This window comes from Urocitellus parryii, chromosome X (genome assembly GCF_045843805.1).
Source record: "Urocitellus parryii isolate mUroPar1 chromosome X, mUroPar1.hap1, whole genome shotgun sequence".
NCBI classification, from domain to species: domain Eukaryota; kingdom Metazoa; phylum Chordata; class Mammalia; order Rodentia; family Sciuridae; genus Urocitellus; species Urocitellus parryii.
The window spans coordinates 2095395-2120351 of NC_135547.1; the positions used below are offsets into that span (position 1 = coordinate 2095395).

Genomic DNA, 24957 nt, shown 5'->3' on the forward strand with positions numbered 1-24957 from the left:
AAAGATGATGCAAATCAACAGAGACCTTGTCTTTGCTCTGCACCTGTGCTGTCCTCAGGGGCTCATGGGGGTTGGCAGAAACTTGATTTTCCCTTGACATGCTCCCCAGACAGAGTGCCCCTTGTGCTCCAGGGTGCACTGGAACCCTGCAGCCTGGGAGCTGGCCCACTCTGGCTGAGAGCACAGCCCATCTTTGGGGAAGGTCACTGGTATTCAGGAAAACCAGACGTGATCCCAGTGTAGCGGGAAGTCCTAAGGTAATATTTATGTTGAGACAGCCAGTCTAGAAGGGGAGTCTGAAGAGATGCCAAGGCGTGGCACCCCTGTGACTCCCCACTCAAGTCCTTTCTTCAGAAAGGCTAGCTTTTGGATTTGTGAGCAACCCGCCCAGCACTTGCTCCCGCAGCCCCCCATTGGGCTGGATGCATGTTGAGCACGTGGTGGCTGCTTCCCCACATTTGCCAAGTTGTTACCATAGGGGAGTAGGATCTGGTACCCACAGGCGTCTAAGCCCTGGGAATGCCTGGAGTCATACATGGGGCTCCAGGTGAGAGCTTCCTGTTAGCTGGGCTGTACTCATCCCTGGTGGGAGGCAAAGGGAATGGTTGCATAGTAGTGGTAGGTCAGCCAAGGAACTTGCTTAGCTTTACAGAGTAACCATGTTATCTGTCCCCAGGGTGAGGAAGCTGAGCAAATGTCACAGCCCTCCCCAGTGGGCTGACCTGGCGTCTGTTTGAGACCAAGTGGTTATGCTACAACGTTTATCGAGCAGCTGCTGTGTACCATCTCAGCTAAGAAGGCAGGCGAAACTCCTTGCCCATCTTTTAGTATAGAAGAGGAAATTGCTAAGGAACAACTCTCCTGAGTGCTTTGGGGCACAGTGTAGTTGCTCACCACACAGGCTTTTGAGGCAATCTTTCTGGATTCTTCCAAATACAAATGTGGCCTCCTTTGTCACCAAGCCTTGTGCTGAGAGAGCCTCAAGAGGCATGTGTGAGAGGGTGAGGCCTCTAACTTTCCTTCGGGGTGTGCTAACAATGATGAGCCTGACAGTAGTCCTGTACTTCTGTCAGAATGGAAGAAGATCCATCTGCCACCAATTTAGAGATGTACCATTGACCTGTTTGGGAGGCACAGGCAGCTTTTCAGGTGAGCCAGAAAAGGGGAGAGGAGATGTGCACACTGAAACCCACTGCCTCTGCTGGCTGCCCAGGACTCTGGCCAGGTGTCCTGGACAGTGACCTCCAAAGTTGCATCCTCATCCCCATCTCTCCTTTTCTCATTGCACCCTGGCTTCTTAAGATGCTGGGCTCTTTGCAGTTGGCTTCCTTTGTTGCCCCTGCCCTTTGCCTTCATGTATTTTTTGTTTTTCCTTAGTCTTTAGACTTGGATGAGAGGTTGCTCCAGATGGGTCTGGTGGTACTTCCTCTGGGCTCTGCTGTCCCTAGAATACCCTTTTCCACTGTGTAATTTCTGCATCTGTCCAGTGTGACTGGAGCCCCTGGAAGGTAGCAGCAATAGCCTAGACCCAGGGCCCAGGGCAGGGGTTCTGAGCACTGAGGGGAGGAGGACAGCCCGGGTGGCAAACCTTCAAGGATAGACCAGGGCTCCAGACTGTCCTTTCTGCCTTCTATTTGCCAAGCACCTTGCCTGTCCATTGATGGTGCACTGCCCTTGGCCAATACTTATTGCTGACTTATATGGGCCTCACAGACACATCAAAAGTATAGGCCCAGGCTGCCTTGATGGAGTCCAAAACTTGAGGGGACCCCAAGGAATTAAAAGCCTCTCCGAAGGTCTAGCCCACCCCTATGGACTGAGAGGGCTGGATGATGGGGCATATCCAGACCCCTTAGAAAGCTCTCTCTACTTCTGTTCCAGTCTTTCCCCCCTCTCCTCAGTCCTTCCCCAGGGCATATCATGAGGAAGCTGATGGTTGAATTAAGCTCCTTGGAAGATGGAGGAGCATCCTCCCACCCCCAGCTGAGAGTACCACACTGCACCAGGAGTGCTCAGCCTCAAAATACTTCATATTTTCTTTCATAATAATTGAGTATTAGCAAGTTCCCCTCTCTCTGTGGAACTCACTGAATTGTGTCCCTCAAAAACACCTGTCCATGTCCCACACCTGAAATTCCCAGTTTCCATTCTGTAAATTGAGGCTGTAGAAAATAATCTGTTTCCTATTGTATTTGCTAGTTCCACCTATTGCTGGATGTGGCAGTGGACATCTGTAATCCCAGCAGCTTGGGAGGCTAAGGCAGGAGGATCTCAAGTTCAAGGCCAGCCTGAGAAATTTAACAAGACCCTAAGTAACTTAGTAAGACCCTGTGTCAAAATCTTAAAAAAGAAGCCAGGCAAGGTTGTGCACACCTGTAATCCTAGCAATTTGGGAGGCTGAGGCAGGAGGATCACAAGTTCAAGTCTGGCCTCAGCAAGTTAGTGAGACCCTGTCTCAAAAAATGCAAAGGGCTGGGGTGTAGCTCAGTGGTAGAATGCCCCTGGGTTCAATCCCCAGTATAGAAAGAAAGAAGAAGGAAGGAAGGGAGAAGGAAGGAAAGAAAGAAAATGCCTTTTCCATAGCTTGTGTGCCCATTATACTGCTCTGGGGACATGCTGGCCTTGATTGGTGCTACTGGTCACATCAGCTCAGTGCTTGTCACTTTGCCTGTCTGTTTTTCCTGAAATGATATTCAGCCAGTGTCTGTCGGTGCTGGTGGGACAGTGTGGTTCAGGCCTTTTTCTTTCTTTCTTTTTTTTTTTTGAGACAGAGTTTTGCTAAGTTGCCCAGGCTAGCCTCCAATTTGCTATCTTCCTGTCTCGGCCTCCCTAGTGGCTGGGTTTACAGGCATGCACTACCATGCCCAGTACATGAGGCCTTTTTCTATGCATGGTAAAATTAAAGTAATTGTTTGCTTATTTTTCCTATTACCAAGGCTTTTGCAAATAATAATAATAATAATAATAATAATAATAATAATAATAATAATAGAGATTAAAGATGCACAGCCTTCTATTTCCTCTATTTTGGGTTTCAAAAGGCCGGCAATGAGAGATTCAGATAAAATATTCTAGAATCTGAAGCTTCTAGGAGTTTTCTTTTTGCAGAGTGTATCTTAATTACTGTAAAGTGATCAATGGCCGAGTCTTACTTGACCTATAAATCCAGTGGAAAGAGGAGGAGGGCAACCAAGTGTTGGTAGAGACTTGGCCCATCTCTTCCTTCCTGGCTATGACTCACTGAATTGTGTCCCTCAAAAAAACCTGTCCATGTCCCACACCTGAAATTCAGGAATCTGACCTTATTTAGAAATAGGGTCTTTGCATATGTAATGAAATTAAGATGAGGTCATTAGGGTGGGCACTAATCCAAGGACTGGTATCCTTAGAAGAGATAAGTCCACATGAAGACACAGGCAGAGGTTGGAATGATGCCTCTACCAGCCAAGGAACACCAAGTATTGCTGGCAATACCAGAAGCTAGGCGAAAGGTTTGGAACAGATTGTCCCTGAGAGCCCTCAGAAGGAGCTTGGCCTTGCCAACACTTTGACCTTGGACATCAGGCTTCTAGAACTGTGACAGGATAAATTTCTATTTTTTTCCTTGCCACCCAATTTGTAGAAATTGGCTACGGCAGCCCCAAGATACTTCAGGCAGCCCTCTCCCAGACCCTCAGGGCTCCTTTGCAGTAGTGCTTTCTTGCCCCAAGCCATTTGGCTAAGTACCGAGTTTTCCCCATGGAAACCTGTGGGAAAGAGAAGTCAGACACAGATTCCCAATTCTTTGGGGAGGGGTATGGCTGTCCAGATGGTGCCAGCTGTCTTGATATGGAGTTTGGCCAATCTAGACTTTCTTATCTGCATGGTTCAATATGTACTTGCATAGCAATAAAACAAGGGTGTTCTGCTATTTGTCTTTTTGCCTGCTGTAGAAACACAGACTCTGGTGGTTGGAGGGAGCTTGGAAGCCATTTTTTCTCTTTTCTTGGCTGCTGCCCTGCAAAATGTGTCCTCTGGTGCTGCCAAGTCTAAAACGGAGATGTGTGGAGCTGGGAAATAGAAACATAGCGAAATGGGATAAGGGAGTCTTAGCACTGTCGCTACAGTGGTGACTTGGAATTGTGGGTTATAGAACTGTCTGCCTGACTCTTCCTGGCCTAAAGAGAACACTATGAAGCACAGATGTCCATGTGCACGGGTATTCAGAGGGAGTTGAGGAGCGCAGGAATGAGGCATGTGGAGTAAATGCATGAGTGAAATGAGGACTTTCCTTTCATGGCTTCTGGGTAAAGAGGAAGTCTATGACTGGAATCCTTGTGCACTGCTGATGGGAATGTAAAATGGCACAGCTGCTGCAAATAGAATGGAAAGCAAGGTCTAGGAGAGTAATGTGTATACCCAGTTCCACAACAGCATTATTTATAATGCTCAAAAGCTTGAAGCAACTTAAGTGTCCATCCATGAATGGATAAATAAAATGTGGTCTGTCCATACATTGGACTATTATCTAGCCTTGAAAAGGAAGGGAATTCTGACACATGCTTCAACATGGATGACCCTTGAGAACATGATGCTCAGTGAAATGAGCCAGTCACAAAAGGGCAAATATTGTACGATTCTACTTCCACGAGAAGCTTTAGATGAGAGTCTTATAGCCAAATTCATAGACAAACAATAGGACAGTGGGTGCTAGAGGCTGGGGAGGAGGAATTGGGACTTGTTTGATGATGTGAGGGAAGATGAACAGGTGTGGAGATGGATGGTGGATGTTTACACAATACTATGGGAAGTGCTCAAAGCCACTGACCTGTGTGCTTAAAAAATGGTTTAAGGGCTGGGGTATGGCTCAGTGGCAGAGCACTTACATAGCATGTATGAGACCCTGGGTTCTATCCCTAGAACTAGAAAAGAAGTCAAGATGGTCAAGCCAGTTGGAAGTTCCCACAGGTAGAACACCTCTCATCCCATAGGTGGACCGGCTGCTTCTTGACAAGGACCCCACAGGACAGCAAGCATACCTGGGGAGAGATGCCACACCCGCAGCTTCCGCTCTGGCCCAGTCGCGTGAACATATCTCTGCTTCCGCCGAGAGAGAATTCAGCAAATAATAAATCACACATGTTGCCCAGACCAGGATTGTAGGAGCCTTTCATTTTTTTTTATACACAGAAATTTTGTTCTATTCTTTAAATTAGGAAAAATTCCACTACAGACATAAAATTATTATGCATCTGTGGTCTTCCTCATTAAGATATTTTTGTTTATCTTTATAACAGGCAGATAAAAATGTAAAACATATTTATTAACTGAACACAGTTGACCAAGCCATTCCATATAATATAATGCTTTAGAAAGAGGGGCTTCCCTCAGCCTGAAGACTGTACAAGAATCAGAGCAAAAGATGCAAGCTCACAGTGCCCCTTTCCTGAACCCCACAGCCCAGCGCAAAGGCAACCGAGGGACCACACAGTCAACATTTACATCAGGCAACTTTACACAGCAGCAGTGAGGGTTTGCTTTTTAATATATAGTGGCCATTTGCTCTACCGATGTGTCTACAACAGAGGATGAAAAGAAGCCCATGAGTGTGGCCATATACAGCTGACCTTCTTCAACCAAAACGCTTCAAATTTTATTTCTTGTTGAAGAACACAAAGACCCTCAACAAATTGAGTTGCCCTTTTTTGTTGTGGTGGTTTGAACAAGGACATCAGGGAACAATTTACAAATGAGTAACATTCTCAATGTGCCCTTTAGAAAAAAGGGATGGCTTTAAGGTATCCGCAGCTGGCATTGGAAAGTGGGATTTGCTCTTCTAACTGAAATTCTTTTGCCCGAGATTTGACTACTCCTGCTCAGGGGTGACATGGCATTAGTGTGAATGCTGGGGCAGAGCATGTTTTCTTTTGGATTTGCATGGATGCTGGGGAGGTGAGGCAAGGCTACCACTGGGCTTCCAGTACAGGATGGGGGTGTGACAGGCCCAGCTCCCTGGGGAGCTCCATTTATTCTCATTGTACACCCCTTGGCTTCCACCTGTGTCCCGGATGCTGAGCCCTAAGCAATAGGCTTATGTGGGGTCTGTGGTGAGACCCCAGTTACCTCCCTGTGATGGGTGACAGCAGTGAGTTCAGAAGGTAAAGGAACCTCATGGGTAAAGTGCTGCCCATTTCACTGGTGTCACTGTGGGTGTCCACACTTGGAACCTGGAGGCACAGGGGGGTGTTGGCCTTCCATGGGAAAGGGGCGCATCTGTCCCAGACATCAGGAGCCTCTCACTCCTGAGTTCCCTGCATTTTCCTCTTGGGTTATCGCTCTTTAGGGGAATACGAGGCTTGGTGTGCTGGGTGCCTGCATTTGCCAGGAGAGACGCTTGGGGAACCCATCTCAGGAACCCCAGGCCCAGCTCTCCTGGCCTGCTGACCAGCCCTGCCTGCCTGGATGGTCCCGAGCCCTGCCTGCCCCTTGTTCAACCACTATGGCCCCAGTTGAATCACTGGCATGATGAGACTGACAGCAACACTGACAAAATGCCATTGCTCCAAGAGGCTTTGCTTCTCTAATGTTGCCGGAAGTGGCAGCGACACAGATCCATGCCTTTGTGGGTTATGTTTTTCTTTTGGATGAGAAGACCAGGATTGGGAGAGTGCTCTGGCAGGGGGGCACTACCCGTGCTGCAGCAGACACTGAGACACTGAGGCGGGCCAGTGAGTGCTTCCTGGCATTTGCCAAAACACAGAGTGGGAGCCCAGGCAGTGGTGTCAAGGGTGATGGGGTCTGGATGGTTTCCCTCAAGTCAGCTTCTTGAGTTTTTTTGTTTGGTTTGGTGCTGGGTCTTGTCATGCTAGGCCAGCCTCTGCCACTGAGCCATACCTCCAGCCCAGCTTCTTGGGTTTTGATGATCCCTCTTCTTCAGTTGTTTTCTGTTGGACTCTGGTCTTGCATTGGGGGCCATCACTCTCTGCTCTTCCAGGGCTTCTCTCAAGGACTCTGGGTCCACCCATTGGGTTAGACGGGTCAGGGGCTGTAGAACCCACAGCTCACACACAGTGCTTCATGCTCTTGAAGTAGGAGTTAGACAAAGAAAACCATCAGCCAGAATGAAGGATTTGGAATTGGAATCAAAACCAAAGGAAGCCAAAACAAAAATTCCCCTTCCACCTACTGGAGGGGGTCCATTCTCATCAATACTTTGGTATTTTCCTTTTAAATAAAAAATCCCATTGAAAGGTTTTTCTCCTCTATAGGCAGGGGTCTCAAAGTGCAAATGTTCCAATTGTAAGGCCTCCAGGCCTCGAGCATCCCTCCCCAGACTTCCTCCTTGGGAATCTCGGCAGGGCTAGGAAGGAGAAGCAGTGGGGTGGGGGTGGGGTCCTGAGGGGCCAGGAGTTAGGGAAGAAAAGATATTAACTGAGAACATATTCTTGCAGCCTAGTTCCCTGAAAAAACCTTGCTACATTCAGAAATGAAATTTCAAAAGGAAAACACTTAATAAGAGGAATGGAAATATCATGCCAATAGTTCCTTATTCTTTAGATATGCATCTTGTCATATATATGTATATGCATATAGACACACACATACATATGTACGCACAAGCACACGCAGGGACTGCAGATGGGTCTAGTGTACTCAGAATGAGTTGCTTTGCAGTTGCAGGTACACTTGCAGGCGGCTCCCTCCGGTGGCCTGTCTGGGCAGTGGCACCCTTCCTGACCCTGCAGAGCGCTGGCCTTTTTTGGTGGGGGTATGCAGATCTGATTGCTTGCTGGTGGGTGCAATGAAGCTCCCAATAAACCAAAACCAGCCCCTGCTCCCACCTCACAGCCAAAATGGCGAACACATGGTGAAATTGTAGTGTTCTTTAAAAAAGGATTGGTAGAAAAAAAGTGGGGAGCACAGCTGTTCTTGCTCTCTCCTTTCTCCTTCTTCCCATCTGGGTGAAGAACCTTCCCCCTCCTCCTCCACTTGCCCATCTACTCCCTCCTTCTCCTCTTCCTCTGTCCCAGGTGGAAGGCCTGACGGACTGCACCTTACTGGATGGATTTGGCTTCTTACAAGAATATTCTTCAGCCACCTTAGTCGTTTCCCTCTTTGGCAGGTGTGTGGGCTCCCCCCCCCCAGTGTGTGTGTGCGTGACTGTGTGCGTGTGACTGCATGTGAGTCCAAGTGTGCATGTGCCGAGAGAAGTTCTGGTTAGAGGGACGTCTCCACGCTGTGGAGCGGGCTCCCGGGCCTGGAAGAGAATGCTGAAGAGGTAGCTGACTTGGTGACATGCGTGGCCAGGTAGATGCCGCTGTCTATGGCGTTGTTGTTCTGGTTGGGGGCTGGGGGTGGGGGTGCTCGCAGGCGCTCCTCGTTCTCGTCCACATCTGTGTCATCGATGAGCGGGATGTTGTGGGTGTAGTCATTGATCAGAAACTCGGGCGTTGCCATGAAGTTGTGGATGGAGCTCTTGGATTCCGGTTTCTCCAGGCCTTCATAGAGTGAGCTACGGAAGGCTTTCACCACCCGGATCTGGAGTGGGAGGTGGAGGGAAAGGCAGAGGTGGGAGCAGGGAGGGGGGAAAGGAAAGGAAACAATTAATGGATGGCTGGTGCTGCCAAGTTCTGCCCACATCAATGGCTGGGGGTCATCGCATGATAAATGTTCATCCATGGGGGGGGGAGGCTGACACAGAATGGGGCTGGCATTGTGGAAAGGGCTTGCAGGTCTGGGCCTTGGTCTTAAGTGATCTCCATGCAGGAAACATGGCTGACCTGGGCAGATGTTCTAGAACACTTTGCTCTTGATCTAGGAGCAGGACTAGTTTAGGTGGTTCCTGGGGTCTGTCCAGTCTGAATTTCAATTTGGTAGTAAAGAATGATTTTTAAAAGGGAGACTTCTGGAGAGTGGGCTCTCTACTGTGTCTTACCTGAAAGAATTAAATACTTTCTGATAAGAGAGAGATCCCAGCCTATGTGCTTTGCTGGCCTTTCTGGAATGGTTCTCCCTCATAATCTTCCCTCACCTCCATCACAGTGGCTTCTGTGGCTGCAGCCAAGACCCACCATGCCCAGTCACATCTGGTCACCGCAATCCCTGCTGCTAAGTCCAGCAGCCACTTCTGTATCTTAATCTTAATTGATCCCTCAGGGACACTCAACACAGCTGACCTCCTGTTTGTTTCTGGAAACTTCCCCGACACTGTTCCTGTTGACCTTCTTTTACCTTACCAGCTGTTCTGGCCCCACATCCTCTATTGCTCCCTTTTCTGTCCTAGGGTTCCCCAGAGCTTTGGCCTCTCCCTGCTCCTCTGTCCATATCTCCCCACCCTGGCCACAGAGCTGGGGCCCATCTGACTAGAACCAGGGACTGTGGCATAGGCCCCTCATCAGAGCTCCAGGCCTGAGAGCCTGTCAGTCCCCAATCTGGGGCCAAGAGTGAAAATGGTCACACTTTTGATTTGCAATATATCACCCACCCCTGTCCAGGCTTCCCCATCTACTACAGAGGTCCTTGTGGTCTCCTCACAGCTCCATGCAGCAGCTAGATGTATCTGATTGGGTTTGATTGCATGCTTGGGACCACCAGCAGTCCTTTGTAATCTACTGCCACCTTCCCCTCCAACCTCTCTCACACTCTGCCCTCTTCCTCCTCCTCCTCACTCTTCCATGCAGACATCCTTGGACTTTGTCATAGCCAGCCACTGGAGCCCTCAGCCCTCAGCAAAGCCCCTTGCATCTCCTGCAGGACTCTGCTCTGACAATTAGCTTCTCCCTCTTCTGACCTCTCTATCTTTACTTACAATGGACTCAAGTCTCATCAGTTTTATGAGCCACAGGACCACTGCCTGTCTTTGACCCCTTGCTGGATTCCCAGGCTGGTCTCCCTCCAGCTTCTAGAAGCCAGAAGTTGATAGGTAGGCTTCTGTCAGGCCTTGTACAAGCCAACATAAGCAAAGCCAGTCCAGCCGCCCTTCTATGGGGGCAGTGGGAAGAGTGCTGTCCTGCTAGGTAGGACACTGCCTGGCCCCAGTTAGCTCCTTCCTATGTGAGGGAGTGGACATATTATAAGTTCTTAATGTCATTTCCAAGTTCAAGGTCCTAGAATTTGGTTTTCTTGCTTTAGATAAGGTGTCAGCAAACTACAGTCAGAGGGTTAACCCCAGTGCTCTGCTAGGGTTATAAATAAGTTTTTATTGGCAAGTGGCCATGGGCATTCATCTATGTTCTGTCCACAGCTTCTGTCAAGCTACAAGAGCAGGGTTGTGTAGTTGCGACAGAGACCTGGCCCCAAAAGCTAAATATATTTACTCTCTGAACAGTTGGCCAGTCCCTAGTTTAGACAATGAATCACCCTGACTACAATGAGTCCCTTTCAGCCCCCAGAGTCTGGACCTTGGGGCCTATAGCTCAGCCAGGGCAAGCACAGAGCTCCTAAATCAGTTTAAAGGAGGCAGACCTTGGAGTCTGGGCATTGCAAAAAAAAAGTGGAGCCAAAATGTTCCATAAAACGGGAGTTTTCTAACTCCCTGTTGAAATCCAGTGAGGATTTTCTCTGGACTTGGTGAAGCCACATCTGCCAGATTGCAGATGGTCAGCCATTCTCTCTCAGGTCTTTATCCCAGACTGGTTTCTGAAATAGGGGTATCACAGAAATTGAGGCCCATTTGACATTGTTAATAAAAAGATTATAATTTACTTTTTATAGCCAATTTAGATATTTCCTTGTTAGTTAGGATTTCTGGTGCAGGACTGGAGTGTTGATGCTCAGGACATTACCTTCTCCAGCTGCCAGGGACACCTATTAAGTCACAGAAAAGAGAAAAAGCTGAACACTGGTGCCCTTGATCCTGGGGATGTGCTTAGTAAGTTCGCCAGCAATGCACCCATGATCTTGGCAACACCCTTTTCCTTGCTGAGCAGGAGGCCTTATTTGGATCTGGGTCATATGATCAGGCCAGGCCCCTGCTCAAACCTATCCACAGGTCTCATTGCACCTGGCTGAACTCCAAAGCCCTCCCCCACAAAGGGCGGCCAAGGCCATAGGACAGTCCTTGCCTGCTGCTTCCGCTTCTATAGCGATGGCTGCTCTGGCCCTAAAAGATTGTCCAGGGTGCTCCTCTTGGGAGTAATCTGCCATGTTTGCTTCCTACTGCCACAGCCCAGTGGAGTACTTTCTCAGCCAACACTTGGGAAGCACAGGAGCGAACGAGGGATCTGTCCTGGAATGAGAGGGCCACCCTGCTCTAACATTCTGCTGTTGTGTTCGAAGCAGGCTCAAGTCATCATGAGTCTTACAGCTGATGGTGAGTCACTTTTTGTCCAGGTCCTCTTTTCCCTGCACTCAAATCTGGGGCTTCTAAAATGGCTTTTTATTGGTTTTATGCGGGTGTTCTTAGGTGACCCTAAGCTGGAAGGTGCAAGCCATTCCTGGGAAATTGTTTTAGTGAAAACTAATGAGTGTTTCTAAGACAGGCCCCTCTTGGGGACTGAGCTTGCACTCAGGTGCTCATGGACAGCCCATGGCCCCAGACTTCCTCCACTTGGCATGGAATTCAGTGTTCCTGGCAAAGGCATGGCCCAAGCCTTGCCCCGTACCTTGGCTTGCACTGGCTTCTTCTTAGGTTCTTGCCTGGCTTCCTGCACGTTCCTTAGCTTATCTCTATTCCTCCCAAAGGAACCTTGCCACCTTCAAGGCTGGTAGTGCTGTCTACAGCCTGTCAGACCATCTGGACACCATCAATGCCATCTGCACCATGTCCACTTGTATACCTGCAGCAGGGACATTCATCCAGATTGCCAGACTTTGGCACCCTCACAGGCTTCTTGGAGCCTCCCCTTGGATGTCTCCTGTCTCATCTCTACCCCATTGCTCCTTGCCCTCTTCCTGCCAAAGCTTGGAGGCACCTTGATCCCCACCCCACTGTCTCAGCAGCCTGGTGGGCCCTACTTACATGAAATGTCTTCCACATCAAGCCCCTCTCCACCTCCACTGCTGCCTCCATGTCCCACCTGGGGTTCCAAGGCCCCTGGGAACTCACAAGCCCCGCGGTCAGAGACCTTGTCTGCCTGGGGATTGATCTTTCCTCAGCGCCTGTCTCATGGCTCCTAACTAAGGTGTGATGAGTCTATGGTCACCTGCACTATCTCTTTTGCAGATGGCATTTTCAGGCACTCTCTGGCTACTGAGTTAAATCCTGCCACTCCCCATTTGACTCCAAACATTCTAGAAGGTGATAGGTCAGGCCTGGGTCTTCACTTTGAGTGGAGACTTCATCCCACAGTCATCTACTCCCCAAAGTCCATTTTTCTACAGGATAACCTTTAAAGAAAAGAAATAAAACAGACTCCAGGAAAGATGAGTCCTAGGGTCAGGGCTGAGGCTTCTGGGAATGCAGAGGGGGGTAAGGTGGGCTGTCACTCTTGCCAACTCTGCTGCCCTTGTCTAGGTCACTTGTTCCCTCTCATTCCTGCAGTCCCTTCCAGTTACTGCCCCATTTTTCCATGCCCAGTTATAGCCAGTAGCCTTGATAAGGTTGATACTTTATTTCCTCCCATGCCCCAGCAGTCCCCCACACAGTAGGGTACTCAATGATGCTCCTCCCCTCAGCTCCTTTTCAGCCTGCTTGCCAGCCCCCTTCCCCTGACCATTCCCTGTCACCCCCTTGTGGCCTCCCATCCATCTATCTGCCAACCACTGTTTTCTCTGCAATTTCAGACATGGATATTTAAGCCAAGTCTCAAACTTAATTGACCCCAAAGCTCCAGGCCCAGCCCTCACCAATTCTACTGCTCCCTCCAAATAACATCCAGAATGCAACTTCACACCCCTCCACTACCACTGCAGCCACCACCACACCAGGTACACACTGGCTGTTGTAGGGTCCCCTCCCTCATCTCCCTGCTGCCACCCTTGACCCCCACAGTCTATCGTCAGCATAGCAGTCTGAGAAATCCTTTCCAATGGAAGCCTCCATCAATGCAAAGCCTCCCAAAGCTGTGTTTCCTGCAGAGGAAGGAGAGAAGTCCTGCCCCAGCACTGCCTCAGACTCGCTTTTTCTGTTACCCTTCACGCCCTTCAGCTTCTAGCACATTCCTTCCTTAGGGTCTTTGCACTGACTCTTCCTTCTTCCAGGAAGGCTCTTCCTCAGTAAGACTCAGGATGCCCCTCCTGCCTCTTCAGCACCCCTGCACCCACTTTGGCTTCCCTTACTCCCTTGCCCATTCCCCCTTCAAACATGCCCCCCACATTGTCTCTCCTGTCTCCTTCCACTGGAGCATAAGTCCCCTGGGAGAGGGATTTGTGGCCTTCTGTGATGGCCCCAGCACCCAGCAAAGTGCCTGCACCCAGCAGGGGCTCAGTGAGCAGGTGCACAATGTCTGGGACTCACCCCACTGGCCCCTGGCTCCCCCTACCTGAGGCTGTTCCCACACTTTGCCATAACTAGCTAGCTGGAGCTGCTCCAGAGCACCCCAGCAGAAGCCCCTACCCCTGCTGATTTGTGACTCCTGCCCTAGACTGTTCTTCCTCCAGACAGAACCCAGCTGAAATAACCATTCTCGCAGAGGCTGTCCCAGATGACCTGGGACCCAGAAGAGCACTTCTCATGCCTCTCCTCTCTGCTCTTTCCTTCTGAGGCTTGGGATCATCTGCCCAGGGGAAACTCCAGTGTCTCTGTGTGCCTTAGACAACAGGGCTCGTGGAGCTTGGTGGGCAGCTGACCTGGATGAATGAGGTGAGCCTTACCCAGCTGTGATGCTGCAGACCAAGCCCCCCACAGCCCCCCTAAGCTGCAGCATAAGGGAAGCATGCAATCCCATTGGTGGATGCTCAGTGTGGAGGCACCCCACTTAGGGCACAACTTGCTTAGGCCTTCAAGTGCTGGGGTTTGTGATGTGGGGGTGGGTGGGGTGGAGCAGGGATGCAGAAGCAGAGAAAGCGAGGGACTAGACAGGCAAGGGACTGAGGGAATGCCCACCCCATTGAAAAGAATGGAAAAGAAAATGAAAAGAAGAGAAATAAAAGCAAAGGCCTCTGAACCACAGTGACGACAGTAACAACAGAAACTGCCTGATGCCTTCTCGCCTCTTCTAATTCCTTGAGCTGCTGGGGTGCTGCTTGGTGTCAGCCTCTAAGGCTCATGGAGCTCAGATTTTTCTGACTGAACTTCTCCCCTGCCTTTCTACTGCTGTACCAACCATTAGTCCAGAATTTTGTTGGAAAGCAAGGACTTGTCAGCTGCCTTGCCATCTGGGACATGAGAAGCCAAACTCAGAAAGCCTGGAAATTTAGAAAAGTTGAGCTTTGGCCTCACTTCTCTGTGTTGGGGGAACAGCAACAGCAAGGGGAAGGTCCCTTTCTTCCCTGTGGAGGGGTTGTGTGCTTGAATCAGGAAAACGAAAATACAAACTCCAAAGTTGGCCATTTCACCAAGCGATCACACCAGAAACTAAAGATATGGCTTTCTGTATGTTGCTGGTGAGTTTTGTGAAAACTGCCTCCCTTTCTATGCACACATAAGACCAGGACCATGAAATCCCAGGATTGTGCTCCTGAAATCAACAGTTGAGCCCAGGCTTTTCAGGTAGTCAGACTATGAGGAACTGGAAGGAAGCCCTTGCCTCTATTACCAGCTGCATCCAGCTGCAAGGCCTCAAAAAAAATCTCATGAGCTCATGAGGTCTTCCAGGGTTTTCCCTAGGTTGGTTCTGGTGTGTGCTTTAGGAATTGCCTGCAGGGTTGTTCCACTGTGGTAGGGTCTGGGGTTCCAGAGAGGTGTGGGGCAGGGAAAGGATCCCATTGGGGGCCTGATTATTTCCCACTGTGGAGGCAGTATGCACAATGTCAGATAGCTAAGAAAAAATTTCAGTATACTATTCACAGAAACCCAAGTGGGGACATTTGGCTTAACATCAGTTAACTTCCTGACAATAAATTCCAGAAAGCAAGACTATTTTTTCTTTGCCAGTTCCTTCCACCATGGGACTATGAGTGTGAGATGAGCATGCTTCCATGGGTTCTGGAGAAGTATGTCCAAGTGAAGCAGTGGCAGCTTATCTAGCCCAGTTTGACCCAACGGGAAAAAGGGTTTTCATGTTGCAAAAGAAAAATAAAGCAATTGATGTGATCTGTTTCCACTTGGCAAATCAGAACTAAATGCCCAGAGTAAGCTTCTCTGTGTACATGGGACCAAACCCACTGACCAGCCCTGTCCCTTTGCTGGACCAAGTCAGGAGCCAACTCCTGAACTACTACAATAGTGACAGTTCAAGTATAGAGGCCCAGCATTGCTGCAGGAAGGATGGAATGGACTTGGCTATCAGTAGGAATGGGAGGACCATCAGCATGAGGTGCTACAGAACAGACTTTGGATGTGGCTGCAGGGAGGCCGAGATGTGTCTGCTTGTTGCCATGGAAAACAAAGAAAAAGGATCCTTGGCTACAGAGCCCACAGAGAGGCTTTGTTGGTACCAGGACCTGGCTTTGCTGTCCCAAAGATCCCACAGCCACCTGTTCGTACCACAAGGAAGATTACAGTGCCCTGGGCTTACTTCAATATACCATCTCCAGCCACACTTTGGGGATATTGACACCAATTGGAAAAGAGATGCTGGGCTTCCCACTGCATTAGCTTGTGAGTGCACAGTTGGAGGTGGGACTGATACCCCAACTGGGAACAGGATTTCACAGCCCCCTAATTTCCTAAGCCACCCCAATGAGCTGGTCTCAGGGTCATGGCCCAGGTAATGTGAAATGAGGTGGCAGCAGTGGAGGGAAAGACACTCCACACTCCACCTTGGGCTGGGAGGAGGAGTGGCTGTCAGCTGGGAGGAAGCTACAGAAGCTACGCTGGAGCTAGGAGTCACAGGTCATAGCTAGGAGTCAGCAGATTACATCATTTGTAATATGATGTGACAGTGGTGTGTTTGGACAATCCTTTGAGTGAGGACTGCTGCCTGCAGAAGCAGCAGAGGCGTGTGGGGAGGTGTACTAAGCCCCCAGGATCCCGGTTACCCTCTGGTTTGGAGGACATCCTCTGGCCACTTCTTTCATTGGCCCTGAGGGCACAGGGTGTGTCCCTTCTCCTTGGAGAGCCTGAGGGTCCTTAGTGGGAAGGACTTTGAACTTCAGGCCCCTCCAGTGCTCTGAGAGCTGCAGGCACAGTCCTGACTCCTTGCGGGGCTAAAAGGAAGACCTGCCTGGAGCATGTGAAGCGGGTAGGAATTCCTCATGTATGGAGCCATGGTTTTCCTTTGGAAACTGTGTGACTTATGGAAACTTTCAGCCTGTGACCATAACACCTTGTACAATGCTGCCTCTTGTCTAGGGGAGCTCTGTCATGGCCTTCAGCCTGCTTTCCTTCTGAGCAGCTCTGGTCCTCTGGAAAGTTCTAAGGACAGAAGGGGGGCTGGGGCTAGTCCCCTCTCTACCAGGCCTGGCAGCCTAAGGGACCCTGAGTAGGTCCTGGCCCTTGTGGGCACCTGCCTTCTCCTGATTTGTAAGATGAAGGTGCTGGGCTCAGTGATTTCCTGGGGTCCTTGTAAGTCAGGGTGGGGGTTAGGTTCTGAGTTCTAAACCAGTCTGCCACAGGTGATGATGGCAGGAAGTGGTTTTAGTCAGTAGCTTCCAGAAGCTTCCCCCTTGGAGTTGCCAGGTGTCTGAGCCAGCATCTTCCTTCACAGTCCTTTTTGAGGTGCTGCTGCTCAACAGGGCTGAGATTTCTAGGCCAGCCTTTGTCAGTTGGGACTTTGGGACCCCTGTTTCTTCATACCAATACCCTCCTTGGAAGGCCCTGCCACCCAACCCTTGCTGCCACTGCTTGGGTCCCCCCCCCGGAATAGCTTGTGAACAGCGGGAGGGTGGCATCTCTCCCACTGTACTTACCGGGCACTGCTGGGCTCCAGAGATGGGAAGGAGGGGGACAGATGTTCATGGAAGAAAGGAAAGAAGCAAGGTGCTGAGAGCCAAGGAAGAAGAGAGAGAGAGGCTGCCCCCAGGGAGGAAGTGGGAGGAATTCAGAGGAAGGGAAGAGACAGCATGCCTCACTCCAGAGACTGGAGGTGGGTGAGGGGGTCCACAGAGACTGGGCTGGCCCTGGGTTGGGACAAGGCCAGAGCTGTGGAGAATGTGTGAGGGCTGTGTGGAGTAGGGCTCTGCCAGCTGCCTTCCCCCCCCAAGTCGACATGTGGGCAGATGGACAGACAGGAAATGCAGAGAAGACAAAGGAAAATATGTAGGAAGTCAATGGGAAGGAAAGGACAGGGCAGATCTACATGTGTCCTTTGGGGACACTTGCACCCACCTTTGCCCTTCACATCCCAGGAAGGAATGTGCAGTTGCCCACCTGGGCCCTGGTCAAAGTGTGCTTGGGAGACCACACATCATTTCTGTCCTTAACTGACTTGGCAGAGACTGCTGATGGCCTCTCTGGGTGGGGTGGAGTTGAGGCCCTTTGGGGCCCCTGACTGTGTGTGCCAGGAGCGCTGGCTGCTTTCCAACTCAAGGGTGATGGGCTTCAGCCAATATTTTTGACCCAGGTGGGTGGTCCAGTGGGCGTATCAACAAACTGGAAGGGTATGTGGCCTGTGGTTTGGAGAAGGGGTGTGTGTGCACGCACGCCTGTACTGTTCCCCAGGGTGGCCCTAAAGGACAGCTTAAGCAAGAGGAGGGTGCCCCCCACCGGGGACCTCTCACGGGTTCCTAAAAAAAAAGAAAAGAAAGAAATCAAGCAAAAAGAAACTCGAAGAGTCTGTGATGAGAAAAAGGCATAGTTAAGGACTCGCGTCTGCGTGGGAGCTGCGGGGCTTCCCTGGAAGGCAAGGAAGAGGTAGCATTCAACCATCCCGTCAGGGGCTGTGGGATCATAGTTTGAAGGCTTACTGTTTGGTTTTGAAATCTCCTGAGTTTGTTACAAATAGCAGGCTGCCTGGGTGGGAATGGGGGACCTCACGTGGTTCCCGTGGTCTCTCCTGTTGGGTGAACCAGGGTGGCAGGTTCAGCAGTCTAGTGGCCTTTCCTTTGTCTTTGTAAAAAATGTGAGTGATTATGGAAGTTTCTACCTACTTAGGATGGCCCCTGGGTTCTCTAAAATGTGAGCAACACAATGGACCTTTTCACTGAAATGTACCGATGGGAATTGATTTCTCCTGGCTTCTTGGAAGAAGGAGGAGCGAGCATGGACCAGTGGGTTAAGACCTTCCACTCCTGGGGCCTGTTTGGAGAGAGCAAAGGTGCTTTGGGAACAATGGAAATGTGGTTCCCTCCGTGTCTTCCTGGCCTCTGAGCTCCAGTTCTCCAAACACCTCTAATGTCTGTTGGCTTGGGTCTGGCCACACAGGGCAGGTGCCACCTACAAAGGAGCACATCACCACCACTGAGCCTGCCTGGGGACAGGCGATAGTGGCATTCTTTGGAAGCCACCTCCAGGAGAATGCTGGACATGACTGTTTTAGTCCACCAGGAGGTGGGCTGGGTTCTTCTGCTGCAAATGGTGCCACATGGCGGCACTTACCTCCTACTCCAGCCCCAGGAGGTTGGCCCTGAGACACATACTTCCCTGAAACTCCCCACAGAACACGGAGCCAGGCCTCAGCCTGGTGTCAGACACTACTGGAAGAGGCCCAAGTTCATGAAGAACCATCGGCACATACAGATAAGGTCAAGAAAAGAAAACCAATGGCAGAAGGAGCACTAAACACAAACCAAAAAATCAAACAAAGCAAAGGACGGTAGGCCCGGCAGTGCCATGGCTTCGGCACATTTCATAAGAGAATATGGCTTTGGAGAGACACACCGCCTGGCGGGAAGGACTGGACAGGGCAGTAAAGAAGGAACGGAAAAGCCACGGTGAGCAGAAGTGCAAGACTGGAAAAAAGAGAAGGCAGAGTTGGGGAGGCTTTATCTTCCCCCGAGATGCCATTTATGAGAGAAAAGGGAAGTCAAGACTCACTGCCAGCAGCGCTGGTGGGCTTGGCGGCAGAGAGAGTTACGTGAGTAGGGGTAGAAAGATTGGTTACGTCATGGAGCTGGCTGAGGACCGAAGACCGCCGGCGCACAGCACCCTGAAATGACCCGCTTCTCTTGAAGGTACTCACTACCTCCATCTGTGGGAGAGAAAACGAAATAAAGGTTGGCTTGTACTGCGGTCCAGGCTACCGCAGGGGGTGGGGCTGGGCGAGGACAGGGGCCACACTGGGGACATATCGTGACAGCAAAGCCTCAGCTAGGTCAGCCCCACTCACTGGGAGCTGCTGATGCTTTTGACCAGGCCATGACAAAGAGAGGGTTTGCTGGGCAAATGATTAGTGGTCATCAGATTGGGAGGGACAGGTTACAGATAGGGCACACTGCAAACATTTTGGAAGTAGTCATTTGCAATCACGATATGCTCATTGCAAGCCACTCATCAGTCAGTACCTGTGTCTGCCAATACTTTGTTATCCTACTTCGGCAGTTCTCAACCTTTCTTTCCGCCCCAACACACCTGAGGGACATGACATGCTCCCATTAGGAAGAGGCCTCTCCACTGGGTGGGGGCATCACCCTAGCTTCTGCAGCTCATCCAGGTAACTAGCACCCTCAAGCAGAAGAATGGATTTAGACGGAGGAGGAAGGCATTTCCCAAAGCACACACTTGGTCTTGTCATGACTCAATTCCCACAGACCCACAGCCTCCTAGGATAGGAGGACTGGGAAGCAAAGATGGCATGGCTTCTACTTTGTCTCCACCCTGAAGCTTCCTAGAAGTTGAAAGGGAAGTGGGTCTGTGGAAAGTGAGACCTATAGGAGAGCAATGTGGATAAACCCCACAGGATGACCTCCAACCCTGTCTTTGCCTGGGACTTTTATTTATTGAGTTGGGGCTTGGGGTGGATCAGACATAAGCAGTGCAAGGGACTTCAGCTGATTGGCCACATCAAGTGTCCACCCACTGAAAGACCACATGCCCAGACTCTGGGAGACCAGAAGCCTAGCACAGTCATGGCCACCTGTTTGGGAATGACCTCACTGGGGAGAATCTTTGGCCTTGGAGGGTGGATCTGATTTCTGGAAAGTACCATGTGGTTTACCGGATGACATGAGCAGCAAAGCCAGCATGCATTTCTGGAGCCCAAAGCACCCTTGCTACCTGCTCTAGGCCAATGAAAGGGAGCCGCCCACCCTCAATCCCTGCAGAGGCTATGCAGTGGCCATTAGTGGCCACCAGATTTGACTGAGCATCTGACTCGGGCCAGGGCTTCTCAGAAGAAGGCAGCTTGAGTGTTCAGAATTCCCCAACCAAAATGCAGATGGATGCCATTTCAACCTTGGACGCACTGCGGAAAAGACTCATCACCCCTCGACTCCACCTACCCAGAGCCCCTTTCACACAGCACAACCCGCTGGCTCCCTTGGGAGAAAGGGAAACTCAGAGCTGTGACTGCAGCCGTGAGGAACGTGTACTGCGCACATGGTGGGTGGCACCGCGCAGTGAATCAGCACATGGAAGGCAGATGATCGATGAGATGGCATCGGGATCTCTTGTGGGGGTCTCCTCTCAGATTTAAATGTTTCTAGGCTATAGAGACAGGTCTCTCTCAAGAGAGGACTGTTTCTGCAGCAAAACTGAAGAGGGAAAGGAAACATGCCCTTCTTTCTCAAATTCACATTGGCTTTTCCTGGCTCCATACGGTGTCCCCAAAGGATAACCGCATCATTGAAGATAGTGGCATCATCACCCCACCACTACCACGGGAAGCCCAAGCACCAGGCCAGGAACAAGGCTTAGTTGTTGCTGCTGCTTCTCATTGTTTTATAATGGAATGCAAAAAAAAAAAAAAAACAGATCATATCATGAACATTCAAAAAGCTCCATGCTCTGGATTTGAAGGACTTCCTTTTATTCTGCAATGACACTCTACCATCTGGTATATTGATATGTTAGTATGAAACAGGTGTGAGAGCAGGTAGCAGGTTACTTAGCAACAGAAAAAGTTGTGCAGGCCTCTGAAACCTGGGGAACAATTCCGTGGTTCACAAAATCCAGAAATCTGGGGTTGGCTGCCTAGAAACTCTTTTTCTTGGTTTGGGGTTTACACATAATCTGTGGGGCCTCTCCCAGGCTTCATTTCTGTTTTTCAAGCATGTATTTTGCATCAAAGGGAGAAGATGTTCTTAAACAACTGAGCTGAAATAAGCATTCTTTAGAGGCATGGTGAATTTGACATGACAAAGCCAAATCGAAAAGCCACAGGTGTCAAGAGCTCATGGAGGAATGAGAGTGACTTTATTAAACAGAATAAAGTGTGTTGGGGGGAAGGCACAGAGGCCTGGGCCCTGGTCAGACCTGGCTCTCAATCGGTGACCTTGGGCCAGGTTCTTCCCTTGGGGCCCCATTTCCTCACTTGTAAAGCATCTATATGGGCACAGACAACCATTTAGTCAGAATGGCATGGACTGCCAAGACTCCAAGTGATGGGACCCACTGCTGGTAACCAGGTGGCAGTGGCAGGTCCAGGAACCCACAAGCACACAAAGATACAACACACACACACAGGTGACCAGGCTACCACTGACACCTCATATGAGGGCAGGGCTGCTGTCTCAGCTGGTAGAAAAGCTATCAGCAGGGAAATGAGCCAATGAGGAGCCAGGTCCTGCTGTACCCCTCCCTAGCTCAGGCCAGCTCTGCAATCTGCATTGGAACTGAAGTATGACAGACAAGTGCCTGCCTGGGCCAGAACAGGGCAGGGTGTCCTGAGAACTCATAACCACAGTCTCCTAGATGGCACAGTTGAGTGGCCACATGGGCACTGGAGAGGATGTGAGGGCTGTTTTCTAACTTTGGTATGTTTTAAATTTAGCACATAAATCTACATTGCAAGGAATAAGAAAAAACTATCTGTGCTGCATTCCTGGCCTGTCTCAGGCACTGTGCTTGAGGCATTAGCATTCCCATTTGGGAGAGGAGACTCAGGCCATGGCTCCAATGGCTGCTCCCCTTCTTCTGGACTGAGGTGACACTACCAGATGCAGACCTAGAAGTCCTTTCCTGGCCAAGCTGGGGTAGGTTCCAGCTGGAGAAAACCCTCAGGCCCTTGGGGAACTCTTTCAACATGGACTTCTTTGGTGCCACCTCACTGAGCCCTGCAGAATCCTATTACATAGGGGTGGGCTTGGGGAATCTAGCTCTGGAAAGTTCTCTAGGGTATTTGGATGTACCTAGACTAGTGCTCTGGGTTGGTTGCATGGATGGTCTGAAGTGGTGGGAGATAGAATGTGAGGAAGCTTCGCAAGGCTTGGGTAGCCTCTGAGCTGGCTTTTGCAGCATGAAGATGGAAGAATGGGGGTTGGGGTGCAGCAGCAAGCAGGGATGCACAGCGGCACGGGGAAGGAGAGGATGTATGTTGGCAAGACAAACAGACTCATGGGGCATGGAGAGGAGGAGGGAAATGCCAAAAGGCAGGGGCTTGAAGGCCATGCTCAGGGGCCTTCAGGACAACAGAGAGAGGTTCTGCAGGCTGTAGTGCAGAGAGTAGTGCCAGAGAGTAGTGCCAGAGAGGCTGAGCTGAGCAAAGCCAATGGAGCAGGTGGGAGACTGGAAGTGTGTGGCCAGGCTGGGCCCCATCATCAGACCACTGAGGGTTGTACGGGAGCAGCCATGTGTGCTGGGAGGGAATACCAGACCTAGGGCACCAAAGAGAGATGGGGGATGAGCCCTTGACCATGTTTGACAGACAAGTTGAAGGCAGACACTGTCAAGGAGGGGTTTGGCTTCAGTTCGTTCCCCAAGAAGTTTCCCAAATAGACCCCCAAGAGGGAATTAGCTGGGTGGTCCTGGGTAGGACCCCAAGGAGAAGAAGCAACTGGGCCTATGTTAGAGGCAGTAGGACTCTCACCTGAGACAAGGTGGACAGGGCCTTGCATGAGGAAGAGATGGTGAGCTATTTGGAGGCTTGCAGGGTAGGGGTGGGCCATGGAGAATTTATGGGGGTCAGGCTGGACCAGTAGGCTGCAGTGTGACAGGGGCTGGCTGACCTGGTGGGATGGAAAGGCTGGGGCAGTACAAGGCTGAGCCGGAGGTGTATTGCTGACAGAGAACAAGGAACAGATAGGACAGCAAGCTGTGTCAGGGCCAGCAGGGCAAACAGCATCCCACAGGGTGACTGAGAAACAGTAATAATGCATCCAGAAGGAGACCTTGCAGAGCACAGGGAGAACTGTTTCTGGGGAGTGGCATGCAGTATGATCATGAGTGTGCAAGGGAACTGTGTGGAGAGGCCGTGTGTGAGTAGGGAGTATTCTGGCAGGAAGGCTGGCCAAGAAGAGACAGAGACAGAGAGCAGGGTAGTTTCAGCCCTCAGGCTCTTGTGAAGCCTTCCCAAGTGGCTACTACAGTCATGCCCATCTGACTTCAGAGGGGCTATAGTTGATGGTGTTGGCCTTGACCAGCCCTGACCTATGAGCATTTGCACAGTAGCAACTTGTCCACAACCTGGGACAGCCACTACCAAGTAAAGCAGATGGTGCCTCTGAGACACAGCCACTGATCACCAGCACACACTTTTAGCTGGCACCTGCACCACTATGGGGGGTCACCTGGGCATTGAGGGAGGTGTCAGGGAGAGGCAATCTCAGTGCCCCAGCCAGTGATGAGCACACCTAGGATGGTAAAGGGGAGCCTAGCAACTGCCTCTGTATGCTTGGGGGCAAGACCTAGTGGCTTCCCCATTGGTCTCAGGCCACTAGCTCACTCTACTTCTTGCTTGCTTTCTAACCTCTCAAGGGAGAAGAGCCACAGGAGCCAAGAGAAACGGCGGTTTACCTGCGTCTGGATCCGGTTGAGGCCCCGGAACCAGAGGATCTGGCCCCTGCGCAGTTCCCGCTCAGCATGGTCTATCTCCTCTTCCCCCTCGGCCAGCTCCTCATCAGTCATCTCATCTTTCCCAGGCCCATGTCCAGCTTCCTTCAGGCACTTGAGCTGGCTGGTGGGGATGGTGGCGATGACCTGTGGAGGCCACAGTTGAGGGACAGACAGCAAGCAGAGGTGGCCATGAGAGCAGGTTCTGCTGGAGTCAGCAAGAGACCAGAGGCTCCACCTCCCACCAACACAGGCTGAGGTCTGGTGTCTCAGGCCACCCCCACTGGGCCTGCAGACCCTTGTTTCCTAAACTGTCCCTCCCTGCAGGCAGACAACTTCTCCATCGAGTCCCTGCCAAAGGGCCAGGAGTAGTCAGAGAAGCCTATCTGTAGAGTGCTGTGCAGTAAAGATGGGTCCTGGGAGGGATCTCGAAGCCTGGAGCATCCTGCCTCAAAGAAGTGTGGCGCATGGAGGCCTTGGCTTCCCACTAGTCTATGAAAACGTTTTAATTTACAGTGGGGACCTTGAGCCACAGAGGGGCTGGAGAGTGAGGCCCATGTGACAGACCCCAAAGAAAAACCCTAGATACCAGAGCTGAGCTTCCTAGCTGACAATACCCCACACATGCTGTCCCTCATGGTGGCTGGTTATACTACTCCCAGGGAGTGACACGTGGAAGCTCACATCTGGGCTCTCCTGGAGACAGCATCTCCTGAGGAAGCTCAGTCTACAAAAGGGCCAAGATCAGGGTTCATCCAGGGAGGGAGAGGTGACAACTGGCAAGGGAAAGAGGAGGAAAAGCCAGGGAGGGCTGAAGGGAAGGCTTGGCTTTATTTCCCTGTCTGGGCAGAGAACAGTGGATTACTCTGTTCATCTTGTGTGTCTGAACTTTGTTAAACATGGCTGAGAGGGGACTTGATGATCTTTTCATAGAGGTTCCTTTCCATTGGTTTTAACATGTTTTTTTTTTTTTTTGTCATTGAAAACATAAGAACAAAAAGAGTGGTGCATAGCCTATGGGACAAAGCTTCCGGCTGGTTACCTCCTGTCCTAGGAAAGGCCTAGAGCAGACACTGTGTCAGGAACTGGGAGCTCAAAGATCAAAAAGGTGCTGGCACTGTCCTGGCTCTGTG

At 50.7% G+C, this 24957-nt stretch overlaps 1 protein-coding gene and 1 long non-coding RNA gene across 8 annotated transcripts in view; one reads left to right on the forward strand and one right to left on the reverse strand.

Moving 5' to 3' along the window:
• Window positions 1-5164: 5164 nt before the first annotated feature.
• The window catches only part of Atp2b3 (ATPase plasma membrane Ca2+ transporting 3), a 69623-nt gene continuing 49830 nt past the window's right edge, over window positions 5165-24957 (reverse strand). For 2 of the 7 annotated variants that reach the window (XM_026412774.2, XM_077794049.1), the window contains 2 exons: window positions 23789-23971; window positions 5165-8517 (listed from right to left, as the gene is read on the reverse strand). In XM_026412774.2, the coding sequence (XP_026268559.1) occupies window positions 8197-8517; window positions 23789-23971 (504 nt within the window). In that variant the 3' untranslated portion in view covers window positions 5165-8196. Of the gene's footprint in view, window positions 8518-18934; window positions 19089-19401; window positions 19469-22052; window positions 22651-22862; window positions 23002-23788; window positions 23972-24957 lie in introns of those variants that run through there. The other 5 variants (XM_077794050.1, XM_077794054.1, XM_077794051.1 and 2 more) reach the window with 5 other exon arrangements.
• Window positions 11000-23935, forward strand: LOC113199735 (uncharacterized). The gene is made up of 3 exons (XR_003302983.2): window positions 11000-11290; window positions 13623-13720; window positions 23750-23935. It is a non-coding gene; the product is annotated as an uncharacterized LOC113199735 (long non-coding RNA).